Raw genomic sequence first — 23,493 nt, 5'->3', positions numbered from 1 at the left:
ACAGAAGGAAGAAGTGGTAATTATACCTATAACGCTGTTTTTTTCTGGTGACTGGGACAAAGTGCCATTGGTTAAGGTTAGAGTTATCCTCCTCCTCTTCTGATTGTGCTGGCTGCCTCAATCCACAACAACAAAGGAAGGATTTCCCCACTACCAAATTAACCATGATGAACAGCTAACTAACATGCTGTTTGAATCATCAACCTATAGTCCTGCTATCAAAACATCAGAATCAGAAGCACCAGTCAAATTTGCAGATTTGGAGACTGCAATCAATGCTACGGACCTGACTGACCCCTGAATTCACTCAAGCACAAATGGACTGGCGGTATCCCCTCCAATCCATTTGCTACAGATCTAGCACCTTGGGTCTCACTGGGGATTGACCTCACAGACAACCCGACTGGTGCTCACCACAGATGCAAAGCAAACGTGCTAGGCTGAAAATCTCCACTCCTGTGCTGTGGTCTGATGATGTCTGTCGGGTAAAAAACAAGCACAAGAGCAAATCTCAAGACACTCCCCCAAGGCTTAGTGAGCCGGATGTAATGACTGATAATGGTAATGACAGCACTACCTTGCAAGGGATGCAACTTATTAGCACTAGATTCAGAGCTAATGCCAAAACCTGCATAATGTCTATTTCTCCTGCCTACTACAACAAGACTACTGAGCGACCCTGCTGAGTTTACCTGAAGAATCTGAACCTATTAACTATTTCTATACTATATTGTTAACTATTTCTTCATTCAGTTATCATCTATGTCAGTTTTCCAGATAGTTATATTGTCACCCCTTTATTGTCATTTTTGATGGTTCATGTCTTCCATCATGGAACTCCTGCAATTGCACTGCAGTTTGCACATGAGATATTGTTTTAATTATCAGTATTTCATGTTCACATGATAATTTCTTCCTGTTGTCACTGATTCATCATAATTCAACCATAGGTATACCTCTTGTATATACTACATTCACTTGTATTACCTGACTATTGAGTGTGCTTTACTTAAGTAATAAATGCATAATGTTACATAAAGTCATCTCCTGTGTTCATATTTGTGGTTTAAATTCTTGCAGAATTGAAATTCAGACATCTGTGATCTTGTGCCCCATTATTGTATTATATTATCAATAACAATCACACTACAGTATCACTGCATCTGCTTCGTGTTGGGCCAAACAATGCCCCTTAGCCATGATATAATCCCAACATCCTGTTGTGAGCTATTGCGTAATTAACACACCTGACTGCCCAGCAGAAAAGAGTACTCACCCAGACCATGTAATAATGTAGATTAAGAGGTAGATTGAATATGTGTTTTTACACCACACTGAAAATCTGCATGAAATAATTATACACCAAACAGACTTGTGTTTGCTGTTAACTTGTGTTTTAGTAACATAATGCATGGACATCACGTACAAGTGGCACACAGCTCAAATGGAATGTCCTTGAAAACTACAGGTCACCACAAACTTGGCTAGCTTTCAAATGAATGCATCTGGACAGCAGTCAGTTCACATACTTGACTAGAGAATATTCAGAGAAACAATTTCTTGGACTCGCTAGCAACATGATAATAGGAGGTTGTGCTCCAAACTACAACCAAGAACATCGGTTATATGAAAAGAAAGAAAGAAAGGCTTCTGGCATAAACAAATTTAACATTAGCCTCTAAAATAACATAACAGGCACTTCACACAGGTATACTTCAAAAAATAGCTAGCATGAGTCCTGAGAACAAGCCTTTCTCTTTAAGGCAGTGATCCGATTTCTGACATAATTTTTCACTCCAGTCCAGTTTCGGTCTTTGAGTGCATAGGGTTCTGCACTAATGCACCGGATGCAGTCGATCTTTTGAGGTACCTTGCACGTGTGGATGAAGCGCATCATATGTCTTTCAACTGCATGTACCTCACTGTCTTCCCACTTGCGTTTGGAGTTACCTGTGTTGTCTGTGAAGAAAAGATACAGGTATTAATATCTCATTACTAAAAGCATTTTTTGGAGTCCATCCAAAAATGCATTCACAATCTTTGCTTTCTTTTAGTACTCCCGTTCAAAATGCAAGGACAACACCATGTCCATGAATGCTAGATATTGCTACAAAGGTTCTTTAATTATCTAAACACAATCCCAAATAGGCATCCCAGTTAAATTTGTTAGAACAAAAAAAGCAGACTCTCAGCTCCACCTAGGTTTATGCCTTTATTCATAGAATCTGGAGTTCAAAGTGTTACAGTGTTACTACTTAAACTTAAGATTCTTCTCTAAACTCACTTGTTAGTTGCATTTGTAAACACTTTTTAAACTGAGAATTTAGTATCAAACAACTTTTTAACAGAATGTTAACTTTTAGATTGAGGACAAATCATTATAATATCACTTTTGAGATCTTCAGCTGTACACAAATGCACAAACTGATAAAAGTCTCCTGTGGGTGCCTAACTTTCCCGTCAGGGACAAGAGTCATTAAATGTTATTATCTGGATGCACTTTAATCTACAATATGTTTAGTAAGGAGAGCATGTTCTAATATGAATATGAAGTTCAGCCTTTGATTGTAGCATAACGCTGCTCTACAGAGACTGCAGTGCAGATTCTGCCATAGTGCCCTTTCTTTAGGCTATCAAGGACAGCCAAGTTGTCTGTTAGTGCAATGGACAGACACATTTATGTTACAGGTGGTTAGCAAGACCATCAGTGAAGTATGGTAAGCAGTGGTAATGTCTGGGCGTGTTAGATTTATGGAGGGTCCCTCGCTTGTCCCCAGCTCTGACTGCTTAAAGTAGAGAGTGGGAGTTTGGGGAGCAGTGGCACAAATCAATTAGCAGTGGTGCTGCACTGCTGTTGAATGCATACAACATTAGGGGAAACACTTTGATTGTGTCCTGAGTTAATAACTACAGACTTATTAACAATAACAAGTTTTACCTTGAATCAATGAGGTCGAGACAGTCACATTTTTAGTTTGGCAAACCCCATCAGCATCGGAGCATCCAGATACTAACTTTCTTCCGTTAAAAAAAATCTAACCCAAGCCAAAACAAACCTCGAATGCGAAAAGCACTGGGAGGAGTGGAACTGGAAGCAGTGGTCGGAAGTAAAGGTGCAGTCTCTGGTGGCTCCTGGCCGTCTTCGCCTGTTGCTTCAGTGGTCGACTCAAGAGACTCATCCTCATCAGTTGACGCATCCTGATCTTGTGAGGAATCAACTTTTTCTGCAGAGAAAATGTAAGAGTATATTTAAAAAAAATATGGCATAGCCTCAGCAGTTGTAGCCTTAAGATGAAAAACCAACAGTCAGTTCTGAATGTATTGCCCACATTATTGCAGTTGCACATTAAATCAAAATAATTTGTTATAGGTATAAGGTTCTACATTTCTAGACTTCAAATACCAAATACAGCATAAACATTAGCTAGCTGTCAAAGAGTACCAATGATGCATGAGGCAATAACATTAGGTTTCCCAGCATCTGAACCAAATGTATTATACTAATGTACACTAAGATACACACAATCTGTATCCATACCTTCGGGGTCAATCTCAATGTCATCAAGGGTTTGACCTTTATACTGTGATAGAGTCCCCTTCTCCACAGCCAAAAGCATTTTGCTCATTTTGGCGAGCTGAAGTGTTCCCTGCGGAAGGCGGTAATACTGCCTGTGCACACGAATGTCATGACCCAGGAAGTCAGCAAGTTGGTCTGCTTCATTTTCTTGAAGATTCAGAACTTGAGACATTGTTGCTATGTGCTTCCGGAGCCTTGTTGAGGTTAAGACCTCGGGATGTTTGGCACCACTCTCCCTTGCAAACGTTTGGATGCATTCTCCCCCTCTGTAAGCTGATAATGCTCCTGGTCTAGCAAACATGTAGATGTTCTCTTTGGAGACGCCACACAGCTCACGAGTGTCAGCTAGAAGCTCCATAGCTGACACCATTGATGGTTTCAGGAGCACAGGGACTCCTCTTCCTCGTTTCCCCCTGATTTCTACTCTGGTGAAGAAATCACACATCTTGTTCTCAAGTGGGGTAAGACATAGGGCCATGTCCTCATTGAGTTCTGACTTTCTCCTTTCTTTGAAAGTGGCCAACTCCATTCTTGACACCTCTCCTTCTCGTCTTCTGTTGAAAATGATCAGCTGAGCAAGTGTCACTTTGGCAAGTGTTGCATAGTTCTTTGCAGAGGGACACAGTCTCAGCATTCTTTCAGCAACAACTTTAACATTCTCCATGTGAGAGTCCAAAAGTTTGACATCTTCAGTGAGAGGTATAATCAGTGGTGCATTCCACTTTGACTCTCTCAGAGAGGTTGTTGCTCCTCTGGTAATCAATCCCTTCCATCGGAATTGTTTGATGGTCTTGAATTCTCGCGCAAATTTTACAAGACTCCAGTCTCTGTCAACTGTGGACAAATTATCACTCTCCACAAGCTCACAGATTATGCCCAGGCTGTTACCAATTTTGAGGGCTAAGGAAGGTGTGCGGAATGTGTTGTCCTCTGTGTTGTACCCAGCCAACTCTTTCACTGCAGATATCACATGATTGAAGTTTGAAGGATAGATGAGTTCCTCTGCCTTCTGGATGGGAGTGTTCTTCTTAGCCACAAGTAAAAGTCGCCCAAGTTCTCTAAGTCTTTGCCTTATGTAGTCATGTCTGTTCTTTCTTGACCCATTCAGATCAAACAGGTGTTGTCCAAACTGCAAGAGAAGTTTGTCATTTTGAATCATCCGAGTGACCTCATCATAGGTCATGGAGGAAATCACATTCTTCAAGCCCTCACTAATCTCACGCACGATGGCAGTTTTAAGGGCACATTTGGATCGAACTCGCCTCCTCCCACTGCTGGATTCATCACTAGTTTCTTCCTTCGCTGGGCAATTTTTCATGTGCTTCCACAATGTTTTCTTGCTATAAAGTCCTTGGCAATGAAAACAATGAATAAATTCAGAGGCACGTTTACACTGTCGTGGTCTGTAGCAGGCCTGGAGCTCTCCAGCTCCCTCCCTTACAACATTGGCGTTGTGGGCAAAGTTTCCACGTCTTCTAAGAATGTTCAACTTATTGCGTCTCTCTTTTGAATTCTTTGAATACTGAAATGCTAGGGCAACCTCTGCTTCATCCCCATGTACAGCTTCCAGGTGTCGTGAAATTTTTGATGAGGGATGGGAGCAAAAGAGACAGTAGTTCCTCTTGTCGTACACTCGACGTTTTTCAGAATTTGAGGGAGGCAATACTCTAATTGAGCCACAAATTTGTTGGATTCTGCTTTTCTCAAGAGTGTTTGAGTTGCTCTTTAGTGGACTAGGGGATGAGATCTTTCTCTTCCTTTGAGTGAGCAAGTTCCTCTTCTTAGGGCTGACTGCACTGTCTCCTTTTTCTGGGCTTCCTGAATCAATATCTTGTTTTGATGGAGATAAAATGGGATATCGCAGAGACGGCAGGGGCTTTTTCTCAGCTGGATACAGTGGTGCGTCTTCATCAGGCTCAGAGGAACTTCCTGCTTCAGAGTCTGGGACATAGTCATGATCACTATAGTCTGTGTGATCGGACTCATCAAGGGATGTTTCCATATATGAAGTGGCCTTAGAAAAAGAAAAAAGATTCTGTTCAGTAACATAGGTCATCCTTTACTATACTGAGTGTCATATACTGTGTTGATGCATCGGACTTTTATTACAGGAAGACTATCTCTTTTAGCTTTGGGATATGACATATAAAGGCTACGTTTATCAATGTTTCTTTAATGAAAAGCCACATAATAATTGCTTTAGCCTTATGTATACATCAAAATGTACACGACTGTTATTAGACTGTAGGAAAATACCTGTCTTTGTCTTGAGGATGTCCTTTTTGAGTTATCCACTGAACAATTCCAAGATCTTTGACCATCTGACGATGTAGCAAAGGTAAGAGGAGTTGTTGTCTTAAAGCAGAAAAAAGGACAAAAAGGTAAAAGCGTTCCATTAAGTACAAATTACTGTGCAAAAAATTTTCATTCCCATGCATTTTTGACCTTATATTAAGTAACATAATAAATAATAATAATAAAGAATAAACACTGTTATGATTAAAAATGATGTAAAATGATACTGATGTTTTGGGATGGGATTTGTGACAAATTCCTCTCCCTATAATGATCAAGGAGTGATCAGCCTTTACTCTTTTTCAGGGATAATAAATCGGTAAATTAACAAACTATATGACTATGTATTCTTGAAGAGCATCATGAAAATTATTGGATTAATGATGGTTTATTTAATGATGCCAAATGATAATAGTAATCTTATCCACACTGAATATAATTGTACAATTGGAAAGTAAATGATATTCAGCTATTCAGCAAGCAGTGCAGTGTTACCTGTGTTTTTGTTGCTGGCTCTCCATCTTCCAACGGATCACTGCTTATCGTTGATTCACCCAGGGACGAGGTATCTGATGAGGTTAGTGACTAAAAAGACAAATCCAACTTATTGTGTGCAATATTCAAATTCAATTGGCATTTTGTTTTACAGTAGCTTCCCTTTTAAAACTCGCCCCTGTTTGAAGTTGTAGACATACCTGAATGTCATCATGCAATGGGGATTGCGAAGTTAGCTAAGGGAGGAAAAGAAAGAAAGGCAAGTCAAAAGCTGAGAAAGTGATGGTTAGGGTTAACAAGATAGTTGACTCCAGGACAACAACAAAACAAAATTAGACCAATGGTCATTTGGAATACAAATGTAGACTACTCATCATTGCCTTACTAATGTCTAAAAGTTAGCAAGACAACAACATTTCAGGATAAATGGACATTTGCAGTAAAAGTCTAATAGTGCATCCAGATGAAATATAATAGGCCAAAAGTTTTTTCTTTGGGCTCATGGGAATTAGTCAGAGAACGAGTAAAAAAAGTAATTAAGGGCCGTATCTGCCCCACTGGCTGTCAGTTGAAGAACGCAGCTTTGAATGTGTTGCAAAGAATAACAATAGTAATAATAAAACTCAATCATGCAATCAAGCTCCGAGTAATGAATGAAAAGAGGTTGAGCACAGAGAGTAATTTCTGTCTCTAAGATGTTGAAGTATATTACTCACAAGTGTATCCAGTTGTGCCAATTGTTGAACCAGTTGTGCACGCTTTAACAAATTCATTGTATGCTGTCTTTCTCTAGCATTTCGCTCCTCCTCTGCAATTTTATGACGATTGAAGCATTCCTCATGGTGCTGTCTATATTTGGCCATTCGAGACTGTAATGACAGAACTGACTGTTTCAAAGACAGTTTGTGAATACAACTACAAATTATAACAATTCACAGCCAAAAATGAGCAATAGTGATTATATGTAAAGATGAAAATGGGCTCTTACTGTATGTGCCGCTGGATTGCTGCTATTTATGTTGATCTTATCATACACCTGAGACGCATCCATAGGACTAGATGACAGCTTAAAGATAAAAAAAAAAAATGAAGTTGTGTGTGCAGCCCACATGACTTTTGTTAAAAGTTACACCAGCTGATGTCATGCAAAACATTAGCTACATGCTAACACCAACTGTTAATGCTTAAGAATCATGGAGTTCATAAGGCAAGGTTTGACTAAATTGATTGTACAAAATGATATTGTGTTAATGTTGTCACAGTGAGACAAAACCTAGAGGGCTTATTTTCCCCAAAGTGTTTTTCAGATTAAACCAGAGGGCACAAGGAACTGCAGACATCAGAGACTAGTGTGTTGACCCCTGTGACCACCTACCAGAGGTTTGTCCCTGACATCAGGTGTCCGCTGCTCGCTCACATCAGGTGCCATTTTCTGCTGGAAAAGGAAACCGGATAAAATAAATATCTGATCAACCTTGATACAGCTGAAATTTCAAGACATGCTGAGATAAAGGTGATGCATGAGTAGTATATGTGTGTTTAGAACGACCCCCAAAGTATATAATAATAATAATAATAATAATAATAATAATAATAATAATAATAATTATTATTATTATTATTATTATTATTATTATTATTATTATTATTCATAACAACAACAACAATATTAATGATATATTAATAATAATAATAACAACAACAATAATAATAATAATAATAATAATAATAATAATAATAATGATAATAACCGCAACATAAGGAGCACTTTTCTAAATCCATGTCACAAACTGCTTCATAAAGGTATCAAGATAAAAGTCATAAAATCATCAATTTTTCAATCAAGAAAATAAAAGACAGTACAAAGGAAATTGAAACGCAAGTAAAAGCAGGAAAGTATGTTTTAAGAAAGGACTTAAAGGTGATCTCTGATTCAGCAAGGAATTTGTAAAAACAAAGAAAACAGGGCCAAAAAGTAATATAATGACAATAATAATTATTTATAGAGCACTCTAAATCCATGTTAAAAGTGCTTCATAAAGGCAGCAAAATAAGTAATACTTTTATCATATAGCCTTTCCTGATTATATTTGAGTTTTAATTACATAGGAACTGTCTTTTATTTTCTTGATATGTATTGGGTTTTAGACACTAAATTGTTTTCTATATGTTTTCTTTTAAAACTTGATGATTTTATTACTTTTATTTTGGTGCCTTTTTGAGGCAATTTGTCACATGGATTAAGAAGACTGCTCTATCAATAAAGATGATAATGGTGATAATAATAATATTATAATCATTATCATTATATTATTACTTCTGGGGACATTCAAACACACACACACGCTACTCATACCTAATTGGGGACATTCATCTATGTTTAATGTCACAAAGTGGTACGTAAGTCTGTCAGTATTTTAGAAGACCTTCCAAACACAGGTCATTGTCCTTACAGTCCGTTACTACTTGGGCTGTCATAAGAGAAAGACTGGACAATAAAACATACTAATATAAAAGGATTCAGCAGAGGTTTAGGTGGCAGGCATAGACCCCCACCACTAGGAAATTAGAAAATACAAGTGGAAGGCAGGCTCTCTGTGGACAGACACACTGCCACACAGGAATGAATGAGTAGGACCATTTTCAGAGAACTTTTCTGCTATTTCAATAAAGAAATTCTTGCTCAACAGGTCTTAAGGTAGTACTTTATAAACCGGTCCCTACCTGAGGTATGTCGCTTTCTTCCAGAATCGGCTGGCTAACATCAGGTGCCAATTGCTGCTGGAAAAGGAAGAAAAAAATGTATTAACTATTTTCATTACTTTTGGGGTCATTCCAAACACACACACACTCATACCTAATTGAGGACATTCATCTATGTATGATGTCAACACACCAGTATGTAAATCTGTCAGTACTTTAGGAGACGTTCCAAACAAAGATCATTGTCCTTGCAGTCCATTACTACTTGGGCTGTCATAAGAGAAACACTGGACAATGATACACATTAATATAAAAGGATTCAGCAGTGGTTTAGGTGGCAGGTAGACACACCCAACACTAAGAAATAAGAAAAAAACAGGTGGAAGGCAGGCTCTCTGTGGACAGACACACTGTCACACAGGAATGAATGAGTAGAACCATTTTCGAAAACTTTTCTGCTACTTCAATAAAGAAATTCTTGCTCAACAGGTCTTTAAGTAGTATTTAATAAACTGTTCCCTACCTGAGGTCTGTCGCTTTCTTCCACAATCGGCTGGTTAACGTGAGGTGCCAATTGCTGCTGGAAAAGGAAAAAAAAATGAATTTACTATTTTTATTACTTTTGGGGTCATTCCAAACACACACACATGCTACTCATTTCTAATTGGGGACATTCATCTATGAATAATGTCAAAACACCAGTATGTCAGTCTAACAGTACTTTTGGGGTCATTCTATACTCACACACACGCTACTCATACCTAACTGGGGACATTCATCTATATATAATGTCAAAACACCAGTATGTAAGTCTGTCAGTGCTTTAGGATATGTTCCAAACAAAGATCATCGTCCTTACAGTACGTTACTACTTGGGCTGTCGTAAGAGAAACACTGGACAATAATGCATACTAATATAAAAGGATTCGGCAGTGGTTTAGGTGGTAAGCAAACACACCCAACACTAAGAAATAAGAAAATACAAGTGGAAGACACACTGTCACACAGGAATGAATGAGTAGGACCATTTTTAGAGAAATTTTCTTCTATTTCAATGAAGAAATTCTTGCTCAACAGGTCTTTAAGTAGTATTTAATAAACTGGTCCCTACCTGAGGTCTGTCACTTTCTTCCACAGTCAGCTGGTTAACATCAGGTGCCAATTGCTGCTGGAAAAGGGGAAAACAATGTATTTACTATTTTTATTACATTTCAGGTCATTCCAAACATACTCACACACACGCTACTCATACCTAACTGGGGACATTCATCGATGTATAATATCAAAACACCAGTATGTAAGTCTGTCAGTGCTTTAGGAGACGTTCCAAACAAAGATCATTGTCCTTACAGTACGTTACTACTTGGGCTGTCATAAGTGAAACACTAGACAATAATACATACTAATATAAAAGGATTCAACAGTAGTTTGGGTGGCAGGCAGACCTACCCATCACTAAGAAATAAGAAAATACAGGTGGAAGGCAGGCTCTCTGTGGACAGACACACTGTCACACAGGAATGAATGAGTAGGACCATTTTCAGAGAACTTTTCTGCAATTTCAATGAAGAAATTCTTGCTCAACAGGTCTTTAAGTAGTATTTTATAAACTGTTCCCTACCTGAGGTCTGTCGCTTTCTTCCACAATCGGCTGGTTCACATGAGGTGCCAATTGCTGCTGGAAAAGGAAAAAAAAAATCAATTTACTATTTTTATTACTTTTGGGGTCATTCCAAACACACACACACGCTACTCATACCTAATTGGGGACATTCATCTATGTATAATGTCAAAACACCAGTATGTAAGTCTGTCAGTGCTTTAGGAGACATTTCAAACAAAGATCATTGTCCTTACAGTATGTTACTACTTGGCCTGTCGTAAGAGAAACACTGGACAATAATACATACTAATATAAAAGGATTCGGCAGTGGTTTAGGTGGTAAGCAGACACACCCAACACTAAGAAATAAGAAAATACAAGTGGAAGACACACTGTCACACAGGAACGAATGAGTAGGACCATTTTTAGAGAAATTTTCTTCTATTTCAATGAAGAAATTCTTGCTCAACAGGTCTTTAAGTCGTATTTTATAAACTGGTCCCTACCTGAGGTCTGTCACTTTCTTCCACAGTCAGCTGGTTAACATCAGGTGCCAATTGCTGCTGGAAAAGGGGAAAAAATGTATTTACTATTTTTTATTACATTTCAGGTCATTCCAAACATACACACACGCTACTCATACCTAATTGGGGACAATCATCTAAGTATAATGTCAAAACACCAGTATGTCAGTCTAACAGTACTTTTGGGGTCATGCTATACACACACACGCGCTACTCATACCTAACTGGGGACATTCATCTATGTATCATATCAAAACACCAGTATGTAAGTCTGTCAGTGCTTTAGGAGACGTTCCAAACAAAGATCATTGTCCTTACAGTACGTTACTACTTGGGCTGTCATAAGTGAAACACTAGACAATAATACATACTAATATAAAAGGATTCAGCAGTAGTTTGGGTGGCAGGCAGACCTACCCATCACTAAGAAATAAGAAAATACAGGTGGAAGGCAGGCTCTCTGTGGACAGACACACTGTCACCCAGGAAGGAATGAGTAGGACCATTTTCAGAGAACTTTTCTGCAATTTCAATGAAGAAATTCTTGCTCAACAGGTCTTTAAATAGTACTTTATAAACCGGTCCCTACCTGAGGTCTGTCGTTTTCTTCCACAATTGGCTGGCTAACATCAGGTGCCAATTGCTGCTGGAAAAGGGGGGGAAAATGTATTTACTATTCTTATTAAATTTGGGGTCATTCCAAACACACACACACGCTACTCATACCTAATTGGGGACATTCATCTATGTATAATGTCAAAACACGAATATGTCAGTCTAACAGTACTTTTGGGGTCATTCTATGATCACACACACGCTACTCATTCCTAACTGGGGACAGTCATCTCTGTATAATGTCAGAACACCATTATGTAAGTCTGCCAGTACTTTAAGAGACATTCCAAACACTCATCATTGTCCCTACAGTGCATTACTACTTGGGCTGTCATAAGAGAAACACTGGACAATAATACATACTAATACAAAAGGATTCAGCAGTGGTTTAGGTGGCAGGCAGACACACCCAACACTAAGAAATAAGAAAACACAGGTGGAAGGCAGGCTCTCTGTGGACAGACACACTGTCACACAGGAATGAATGAGTAGGACCATTTTTAGAGAAATTTTCTACTATTTCAATAAAGAAATTCTTGCTCAACAGGCCTTTAAGTAGTATTTTATAAACTGGTCCCTACCTGAGGTCTGTCGCTTTCTTCCACAATCGTCTGGCTAACATCAGGTGCCAATTGCTGCTGGAAAAGGAAGAAAATGGCTTTACTATTTTTATACAATTTGTGTCATTCCAAACACACACACGCTACTTATACCTAATTGGGGACATTCATCTATGTATAATGTCAAAACACCAGTATGTAAATCTGTCACTACTTTAGGACATGTTCAAAACACGCATCATTGTCCTTAGTGTTCATTACTACTTGGGCTGTCATAAGAGAAACACTGGTCAGTAATACGAACTCTGAAACCCACTGAGTACTACACTGAAAACAAATACCTTACAAAGTATGAGAGATTAAGTAGTACTTTTTAAACTGGCCCCTACCTGAGGTCTGTCCCTGACATCAGGTGTCAGCTGCTCGCTAACATCAGGTGTCAGCTGTTCACTGACATCATGTATCAGCTGTCCGTTGACATCAGGTGCCATTTTCTGCTGGAAAAGGGAACCAGAAAAAAAATAAAACAATCATAATATAGGTCAAATCTCAAGACACATTGAGATCAGCTTCATCTGAAAATGACAAAAACAACTATTATCAACATTAAACAAATTGTACCTGTCTGCGCCAAGGCCAGTCTGAATCCCCGTAATTGTAAGTTATTTCTTCACCTGGGGCAATGTCTCTTAGGGCAAACAGGCAAAGATGTGGCATCCCACCAACATCAATAGCTTTTATCTTGCAGTTAGGCTTGATGTGATCGTCATTCACAAGCCTTCCCAGTGATTTGTCTTCAACAGATGCATCAAGACTTAAGGAAAAGAATATTGATGTTAAAGTAGACGTAACCTACTTTGTTTGGATACAGGGTTAAGAAGGGCACGTTTTATTTGAAAGCTGAGCAAGCAATTGAGGTAGCTTGCAGCAATATACATTTGCAGTATTACCGGGATGATGAGCCTCTTGCATGGTTTTTTGGAAATTGGGATGTCCTTAGGTTGACAGGCCATTCAAAGCTCATCTCCTAAAACTATTGTAATGTTTTACACCTGGCAACAAAAACATATTCATTATTCAACTTACCACCAACATCCCCCTTTCCATTTGAAGTCAAACAGGAATACTGCTTCCGTGTCATTGTACTTCTTTGTAAGAAGACCATCCTGTTTGAAAAGTTTACCACGGTATTCAAGCACAAAATCTCCTTGGTTGAAAACCTCCACAGCAAACACACCTCGACCTTTAAAATTAGAAAAAAAAACATGACGTGACTTACATTCTAAAACCAGCTGTTGGAGATTCAACAAAGTGAAATGCAGGCGACAACATCAGCCTGTTTGAGTCAAGATGAAACGGGCTAGATCACACCGCTGCAGTGTTTGCCTGCAATGTTCTAAAACGGTTTAGTTTTGTTGTGAATCATTGGTCTGAACTGGGCTTAAAACACCAAAGTCACACAAGAACACAAACTAACTAATCGCTTGAGGCAGTGGTAGACTAGCGACTCCCTTGTTCTGCAAGGTAAAAGACTTTAACTAACTATAACCATAATGGCTCTAAGAAGTTGTCTAACCCAGCTTTAAAATGTTAAATGCAAACCCACACCGCCAGTATGAAGTAGCCTTGTGTAATTGAGATATGCATATGAAGCAAAGATGAATTTTGAATTTACATTGTGTAATTCAACATTATTAATAGGCTCTGTACAACTGACACAAACACGACTTGCAAAATGTAAGAACTTACCTTTGTATGGGTTGATGAAATGCTCTCTGAGACCAGCCTTGTCAGTTTTCAGTTTAATGTGTTGTTCGGCATCCTGTTGAGGACGGACCCGTCTTCTCCTCACAGATCTCTCCATTATTGCTTCATTACCAGCCGTATCATCTGTTTGACAGAATATTCCATGTGAGCACATATGTGAGCCACCCAGTTAAGCCAACATACATTTTTTAGTTTCCTTTATACCAGGATATAATTTTTATACTGATAGTTTAGTCACAAACTAATGCAGGCTTTTTACCCACATAATGAAATCTCTTCAGTAGCAAATGCAGTGGATTTACCTGGAGGAAACCTGTTGTGATCCACAGTGTGTAGCTCAAGGTATTTACCCTTCTCTCACACACACTTGTTATTTTATTATGCACACAAGAATAAATCTATATATATATATAATAAATCATATTCCTAGCATCAAAATACTGAGTGAAGTTTAGAAAGAATTTAGAACACTGACATCAGTCAGTATTTGTCAAATTTTAAGACACTGGCACAATAAATTAAACAGTTAAATGACTGGGAACAGGGCAGATTGAAATATCGCTTTCTACATATTTACATGTTTATGCATGTTGAACAGGTATATTGATAAAGCACTGGCATTTTTCTCCTGAAGATTTATTGCACTTACAGTAAAGAACATAGTATGAGGAGCTCCTCTCCTCTCTGTGTCTGAACTGTCAGCCCTGACAGAGAGGAGCATAGAGGCTGCAGCTTGAGAAATTACACCGTACACAGTACATACAAAAGAACCACTCATGTCAGAGCTTATAATTACTACTGTCTTTAATAACTTAGCCCAGGTGACCATTTAATATTGTGTTAAGGTGCCATCCTACCACTGCCTGCTAACTAATCTCAGGCCAAGCAATTTAGCAACCGTGCTAATTTTACCTTGAAATGACAGTCATGGTGGTGGCTTGCTGCAGTCCAGTTATTCTCATGTTTAATAAGGCTATCCATCACCAGAACAACTTGCTAAAGCTTGTTTTCTACCCAGCTTACTTAGCAAGAGTGTAACTAGCTAGCTAACACTAGCTAGCTTTGTGGATAATTATCTATTTATCGCCACCAACTCGACAGAAAATTGTCAGTTTCACATTTTTCTATAAGTTCACCATCATAACATGACTGGATGAACCACATGGCATAAAAACCTGATAAATTTTCAAAAACGTCAAGTTTGCTTACCTTAAAGGCTGCTCCTCATGGCATCTCCCTGCTGTCCGTCTGCAGCATGCAGCTCATGCATCCACCTAATGGGGGGGGCGGGGCTTGCGCACCTCATGTAGGAGGTGGGGGCGGAGATAAACTTGACTTTTATCTTTCTATCATGACCACTTTCTTTTAGTTGATTTTGGATTGATCAATTTATTGAATGAGTTTGTAATTTGTGTTTAGTTTATAAATATTCAACAGTGACTATAAGATATGAAGAAATAAATAAATTTTACAGGCAACAGTTCACCCCTATAGGTTTTATCAATTAGCCTACAGTATATTACATAGGCACACCTTCTTGTGTGTCCATTGTGATGGCAAACGTGGGTAGTGAACAGCAAGTGTGCCCTTGTGAGTCCTATCTCGTTAATGACAGATCTTTCTCTTGCTGACTGATCACTGATGATTCCCCCATTGGAAACCTGGGTGCTAATCCCATGTGTTAATATCATGCACATGTGCATTGATGAAATGATGACGATAATTTTAACTGCACCTGCTTTCACATAGCACATAGCCTATTGTATGTATACTGGCTAGCTATTCAAATTATACCTTGTACAATTTTCAATAAATTTTTCGAATCAATTCAATTCAAATCAAAGCATTTATTGTTATATGCACAGTTAAAACCAAGTTTCCCTGTACAATGAAATTCTTACTTTGCCTTTCACTCTGAATGCCATTCATATACAATAAAATAAATGAAGATATTTGGAGAGATAAAGAAAAGTATCCAAAGAACACAACAGTCTGTGTACAATATATACTTTACAGTATCAATATACATTATACAGTAACAGCAACTAATATCTGTGCAAAGTCTGTCCTGGCAAAAGCTGTCTTTGATTGTCCAATTGTGCTCCAATCAACAGCTCCAATGTCGATGTCCAATTACACAAAGACGGTACTAATACAGATGGATAAGTAAACATAGATAATTGCTCTGGATGTCAGTACAGCGACTGCCTTTCTCAGATAGGCTATGAATATTTACAGGTTTTCATTTAACATAAATAAAGCGGAGAGCTCATACCAAGCAATCCAACTGGTTGTTAGCCATGATATAATACCTATATCCATGAGTTTCAAATGTAGTCCTACACCTGCCATGTTGGGGCCCCACACGTGTTTCAAACTAATTAATTAGTTCTACGCCAATCAGAAACACAACTCAAATAGAAACACCTGTGTTGGTCCCCAACATGGCAGATGTAGGAGTACATTTGAAACTCATGAATATCATGGCAATGACATCTAATTCCTTTACACAATTCAGTATCACTCCATGTTGTTTAACCCTGTCTGCAGTGTTGAAGGAGGCTCGTGGGCGGCGGGCCAACAGGACTGACAACAGAGCTAGCAGGGTTGATAACTGGTTTGCAGTCAGGTGTTGTGTGGAGCAACACAACCAGAGCTTGCCCTCATGAGCCTTCTCATGCTGCTGGACAGGGACAAACTCTGCAGCAGTTGTTGAGACTATGCTAGTCTGCAGCTAAAGTTGTCTGGAGTGGCCACGATATCTAATGTAGCTTAGTGGCAATATCTCTCTAGAGACACCCTGTCTGTAACAGCAGAACAGTCAACACAAGCCATTGTACTTTATATAATTACTAGTGACAAATACACTTGATTGATTGACTGATAACACAGGTTATGAGGTTGGGTTGACTGCAGGGGTAATGTTAAACTGGCAGGCTAGGCTAAGATAAGCTAACAGGGCAGCAACAGGCTAAGTTAAGTCAAGAAAGTACACTGCATAACAAATGCCAGCCCAGTGGGCTTATTCCTTTGTAAGAACAATGTTTTATGGATGTTTGTTTGATCATAGAAATAGTTTAAATTGGAATCTGTCCATCATTTCAATATTGCAATACTTGGTTACCATCTGATGAAAGCAACAGCTGTCTTCAGGCCGTAATAAATTGGGATTATATCCCAGCTAAGAGGCATTGTTCGACCTAATGCAAAAAATTTGCTATAAGTAATACCATTAATTATTACCATTTAAAAATCAAATGATGTATTTAATGTAACATGCAAGAGGCAAATGTTACTCTGAGAATCTTCATGACATGCCTAACCCCCTCACTCTCCTGAGAAAGTATAACTGTTGTGGTGTTTTCCTGACCAGCTGGATGATGTCATCTGTCCAGGTTAGGTCATCAATGATGTGTGACAGTGAAAATGATCCAGCCAGTGACTGTGGTGTTGTTAGCAAATTTCAGGATAATGTTGTCCTTGTGTGAGGCAACACTGTCATAGTTGAGCAGTGTGTAGAGCTCTGACTGAGTTCTTGTGGGGTGTCAGTGTTCATCATCACATTGTTTAAGGTTAGATTTCCTCACTGGCAATCTCACAGAGTGTGGGGTTTATGCCAAAGTTGTAGAGTTGGTTTGTGAGTTTGTGGGGGAAGAGGAGGCTGCGCTGTAATTGATGAAGAACATTCTGATGTAAGCCTCTTTGTTTTCCAGGTGCGCAGAGCTGCAGAGATAGTATCCTCAGTGGATCTGTAGATACTGTAGTGGGTCCACTGACTCAGGTATATTACTCTGGATGTGGGAAAGAACCACTCCCTCCAAACACTTCATTATGATTGAAGTGAGTGCAACCAGCCTGTTGTCATTCACACAAGGGACTGGGCTCCTGTTGGGGACTGGGATGGTGGTGGTCTGTGGCCGGTGCAAGGGACAGGTTAATAACGGAGGTGGATACTGATATTCTTATCCTACACATCCTTATTCCTAAACACATACCCTATAGGCTTGAAAACATATTTCAAGCTTGAGAACTGCATCTGCCATATACAGAATCATATACCATTTGCATCTAATCATGTATATCTAGTGTAGTTATTATGACAGTGAATTCGTCTCTTTTGCTTCACATACATTTTTTTGTTAAATCTGTAACAAACCTTAATATAAATTACTATTTGTCCTAGAGCATCTGGGTCCATGTGAGCACCTTTAAAAACACAACTAACTAACTGCAATTTATGAATGATTTACCATCAGTGCCATTCATGCATACCAGCTGCAATGCTTGGTAGCTTTTGGAGAAGTAGGCTGACCATGGTAATGGTAGACGCATGCTGCCGATACCTTGCAATGCATAGGAATGTACATTTACTTAACTAATTATGCTAAAATTGGGTACGCAGAAGTCTGTGACAAGAATTAGGAATCCTAATTCTCTCTCTCTCTCTTTTTCCTCTCTCTCTCTCTCTCTCTCTCTCTCTCTCTATATATATATATATATATATATATATATATATATATATATATATATATATATATATAGAGAGAGAGAGAGAGAGAGAGAGAGAGTTATAGTTATACTATAAATGAACATGCCCATTTCAACCCCTTTTGTGTCTACAATAGCATGTATGTAACCTTTGCTCATGTTCAGTGGAATTGTGGAGCTACTGAGGAAATTGGGATTCCTAATCCTTGACACAGACTTCTGCGTACCCAATTTTAGCATAATTAGTTAAGTAAATGTACATTCCTATGCATTGCAAGGTATCGGCAGCATGCGTCTACCATTACCATGGTCAGCCTACTAGCCTGTACAGACAGATAGACAGATAGACAGATAGATAGATAGATAGATCATCATGCAAATACAGGCTACCTATGGCTCTTGACTATCTATCTATCTATCTATCTATCTATCTATCTATCTATCTATCTATCTATCTATCTATACACACACACACACACACACATATATATATATATATATATATATATATATATATATATATATATATATATATATATATATATATATATATTAAAACAAGAAGAAAGTCAAGAGCTATAGTTAGCCTGTACAGATAGATAGACAGATAGATAGATAGATAGATAGACAGATAGATAGTCAAGAGCTATAGGTAGCCTGTATTTGCATGATGATCTATCTATCTATCTATCTATCTATCTATCTATCTATCTATCTATCTACACACACACATATACATATATATATACACATATATATATATATATATATATATATATATATATATATACATATATATATATATATATAAATATATATATATATATACACACACCCACATATATATATATATATATATATATATATATATATATATATATATATCTTTAATCATGCAAATACAGGCTATCTATAGCTCTTGACTTTCATCTATCTATCTATCTATCTATCTATCTATCTATCTATCTATCTATCTATCTATCTATCTCTTTATTATCAGGCAAAATACAAGCCACCTATCAGGTCTCTATATGCCAATTCACATAGCGTTAGCATGTAGCGCTAGCATTAGCATGCTAGCAAACTCATTTTAACAGATTGTATCTATCTATCTATCTATCTATCTATCTATCTATCTATCTATCTATCTATCTATCTATCTTATCAGGCAAAATGCAGGCTACCTATAGCGCTTGACTGGCTTCTCTATCTATCTATAAATCTATGATTATGATCAGGCAAAATGTGGACCGCCTATGGGGTCCTAGACAATTCCACACACTTCCACTAGGGGCAATGTAGAGGGATACACAGATTGGGTGGGGGGGTGGAGGGGGGGGCATACACACACACAGAAAATCTGAAGTAAGTCACTTTTAGGGACTAAGGAGATTTTTGGAAAAAAGCACATTTTGGAGCATGCTGAATGCAACTGAATTGAAATCTAATTGGGGACGGTGGTTTTGGTCCCCAAAGGCAAAGGCGTCCCCAAACAACTGGTGTGTGTGCTGGTCAAAGTCCCCAATCCAGGCTTAAGTAAGAGCACACACACACACACACACACACTCAACACTGCCTCAAAGATCCCTTAAGGAAAGAACCTCATTTGTTTCACCATGGAGACGAAGGAGGTGGAAAAAGACACTTGGCCCCTGGGAGGATTCCCATGTATACGAAACAAGGCGCGCACACACACACACACACACACAGACCTCACTTTAATGTGAAGGTAATGTTTTTGTGCTGTGATTCTCATTGATGGAATCAATGATTCCAGGTCAGACTTCTTCTTCTTCATCTTCCTTTTTGCCTCAAAATTTAGCACAGACATTCAGATAAGCACTGACTGCTGTCTGCATGTTCTCCCTGCGTCTGTGTGGGTTCCCTCCAGGTACTCGAATGCCCTCTCAAGGTCCAAAAACACACAGGTTAGGTTAAGTTAGGTTAGATGATCTTTTGGCTTCAGCTCCCCGCTACCCTGCCAAGAATAAGCAGTTACAGATGATGGATTGGGAGCAATTTCCCATAACATCCATTCTCCCTCCTGCACATACGTACAAATAAACATAAACACATTTGCTAACACACTACTCAGGTTCGCTGTTAATCTTCTGATTGCTCTTCATCATTAAGCCCACTGAAGGTCTGTTGTCCCCTCTGACAACAATCATGAAAATCATCCCATTCTACCCCCTCAGCACACACACATGCACACACAGACACACTCTGGGCCACAGTTTCTCCAGGAGAGACACTCTAAACGTCTTAAGGGGCGATCGGCCCGGGAGATCCTCTGGGCAGCCGGGTTTGCGTCACCAGCTGCCTCGGATGTATCAACCACCCAGATTGCACTGTCCCCCGGCAGAAATGGCAGCCTCGCCTCAGTCCCCTGGCGAGCCACGCATCATTAGCTGCCATCTTGGTCCTCACACTTGCTGCATACACCAAGAACAGAGGGAGGCTGCAGGACGGGCTGTGTAGAAGTGTGGGGTTTTTTTTATTAAGGCCGGCTGAAGTTGACTTTTTTTTATTTTTTCGTTCTGGCTTTGAAGCTTAGAAGTTTGAAAAAAAAAAAGAGAAAATAATCATTAGATAGGACACTAAGTGATTCAGTTCAGTTCATGAAGCTAGAAAACCTAGATATATTTTTCAGTGAGGATGCAATCCCATGAACTCCCCAGATAGCATCATTATCTTTACCCAGTATATTATTTTATAAACACATACTTGCAAAAGTAATAATGTTCGCCTCAGTTGTTCTTCTCAGCACCCGATACTGTTAAAAAAAATAAGTCCCATATTATAAAAAAGCGAGACTGTCATGCCTTTTTGTCTTTCATCATGCACACAGCCTGCAACCAGATACTGTGGTTTTAAACGAGATGTCAGGACTTTTGGATACCGACACACTGTTGGAGTTGTCTGCTCAGGCCTGTGAGAGCTGACCAATCAGAGCAGACTAGGCTTTACAGGTGGTAGGCTGTAAAGAAAAAAAGGTGCTGCAACAGAGGGTGAACAGAGGTGCTGGACAGCAAGAGAAAAATAAAGTGCTTTTTTGAACATGAAACGAGAGGAAACGAGAAGAGCAATGTGTGAATATAAAGGCCGTCGTCAACAATAAATTCAGTGCTTGTGTAGCAGAGTCGTGTGCTGGGTCAGAAAGTTGTCTCTTCCAAAGCCCTGGAGGGTTTCATTCAGCCTCTGGTAATGTTGTTATGACGGCTGAGCTAATGCAGCATCCTGTCATGTAGTTATGTGGCTGTTTCCCTCAGGAACTGTTGTGAGCGTGTGTGTGTGTGTGTGTGTGTGTGTGTGTGTGTGTCTTACTGAAGAAGCGCAGAGGAAGGAGGGAGGATATTACAGTACATTAAGACAGGGATTATACTGACCATGCTGACATCAACATGTTGGCTAATTGACAGGGGAGGGGGGGTATACGTGCTCTTTACCAAATCCTCTTTGGGCTCAGACTGAATAAAACACTTACAGGCTGAATGAATGGCTGCAGCCACATCCTCATGGACACTTACACACGAGAGGGGATTACAGAGACTTCATGGCAGTGAAAAGTTGTGCGTGACCCGCAGCTGTCTAATTAAAAACTGAGAGGAGCTGGAAAAGATTGCGAGGAAACAGAGCCAAGTCCACAAATCAATGGCAGGGTGTTTTTTGTCTGTTATATCTGTCAAACATTCAAGCAAATAATCTCAGATAGGATAGAATGTTTGGGCTTCTACTGAACCGGCGTCCTGAGGCCTTTAGTCAAGACGAGGGTGTGACTCAACGTCCGTGGGTGTCACGGCGGCCTTCACCTGGAAGAAGCTCAGTAAATAACTTTGGTGAGTAATTTGTGCTGCAAGAAGCAACAAGTCGACGGTCGATTTCCAGGTCACACACTCAAGCCCAAAGCTCACAGCAGATATAATACGACCTTTGTAAAATTCCGATTCTCTCCAACCTCTCCTTCATTTTCTCCTCTCCTCTTCTTCTACTTTCCTCACTTGCCCTCATGTCTCATCTCTTTTCCCCATTTCCCCACCATACTTCCTCTAATGCCTGTGTTTGTGTCTCCCTATCTCCTCTCCTGGGCTTTTTTCTCATTGTTTCTTTTCTTTTCCTCGTTTCCCCTGTTCCCTCTTTTTTCTTCTTACCGCCTCTCCTGATTTCTGCTCTCCTCTCTTTTCTTTGGCTCCTTCCCTCTCATCTCCTTGTTCCCTCCCCTGTCCCCTATCCTTGTTTTCTCTCCTCATGTATGAGCTGTCTCCTCCTCTAGTGTCCTTTCTTCTCCTCTCCTGCTCACTTCACCTAGTTTTTTCCTCTCTCCTGACTCTCTCCTCTGTCTCCATCTCCTCTCCTTGTCCTCTCTCCGCTCATTTTCTTGTATCCTCTTTTGTCTCCTCCCCACCCCTCTCCATTCTTTGCTTGCCTCACTATGCCTCCTCTTCTCCTTTCCTCAATTTCCTCTTTCAGCTACTCTTCCTGTTTTTCTCTTTTGCCTCCTCACGTCCACTTCTTATCCCCTCTCCTCTCACCCAGCCACAAAGGCTCAGAGGAGCGTCATAGAGGAGCATCTCCAGGCTCAGGGCTCCAGACACAACACACCAAATTCGCCCTGCTGTGGCAGAGGCCCAGAATCAGTGAGAATTAACAATTGACAACATTAAACACAATAATATGTGCAGTCTGCTTTTATTTTCACGCACTCCAAAGTGAATAAAGCTAACCAAAGAAGCTGCTCTACTGGAAGTTGTGTGTCTTCGTGCCCTGGGAATTTTCTCCAACCAACTTGAAGTGCTATGAAGAAACATTATCATGAGTGAATCCACTTCTCCTGTTGCCATTTCAAGCAATTCCACCATTTACAGA

At 39.4% G+C, this 23,493-nt stretch overlaps 1 protein-coding gene across 1 annotated transcript; it reads right to left on the bottom strand.

Annotated features, from left to right (window-relative positions):
- Positions 1-1,394: 1,394 nt before the first annotated feature.
- Positions 1,395-15,488, bottom strand: LOC119019280. Its single transcript, XM_037097734.1, has 21 exons — positions 15,349-15,488; positions 14,122-14,262; positions 13,459-13,615; positions 12,994-13,186; positions 12,762-12,869; positions 12,394-12,450; positions 11,787-11,843; positions 11,180-11,236; positions 10,692-10,748; positions 10,182-10,238; positions 9,594-9,650; positions 9,092-9,148; positions 7,743-7,802; positions 7,356-7,433; positions 7,084-7,236; positions 6,568-6,603; positions 6,368-6,457; positions 5,834-5,932; positions 3,539-5,591; positions 3,057-3,224; positions 1,395-1,959 (listed from the first exon to the last, which is right to left on the bottom strand). Exons 2-21 carry the CDS (start codon positions 14,234-14,236, stop codon positions 1,727-1,729), a joined length of 3,942 nt encoding a protein of 1,313 aa, XP_036953629.1. The 5' UTR covers positions 14,237-14,262; positions 15,349-15,488; the 3' UTR covers positions 1,395-1,726.
- Positions 15,489-23,493: the final 8,005 nt, after the last annotated feature.

The sequence above is a fragment of the Acanthopagrus latus genome, chromosome 5, assembly GCF_904848185.1.
Source record: "Acanthopagrus latus isolate v.2019 chromosome 5, fAcaLat1.1, whole genome shotgun sequence".
NCBI lineage: Eukaryota > Metazoa > Chordata > Actinopteri > Spariformes > Sparidae > Acanthopagrus > Acanthopagrus latus.
The sequence above is the reverse complement of the archived record's forward strand: the minus strand, read 5'-3'. Positions and strand labels throughout refer to the sequence as shown.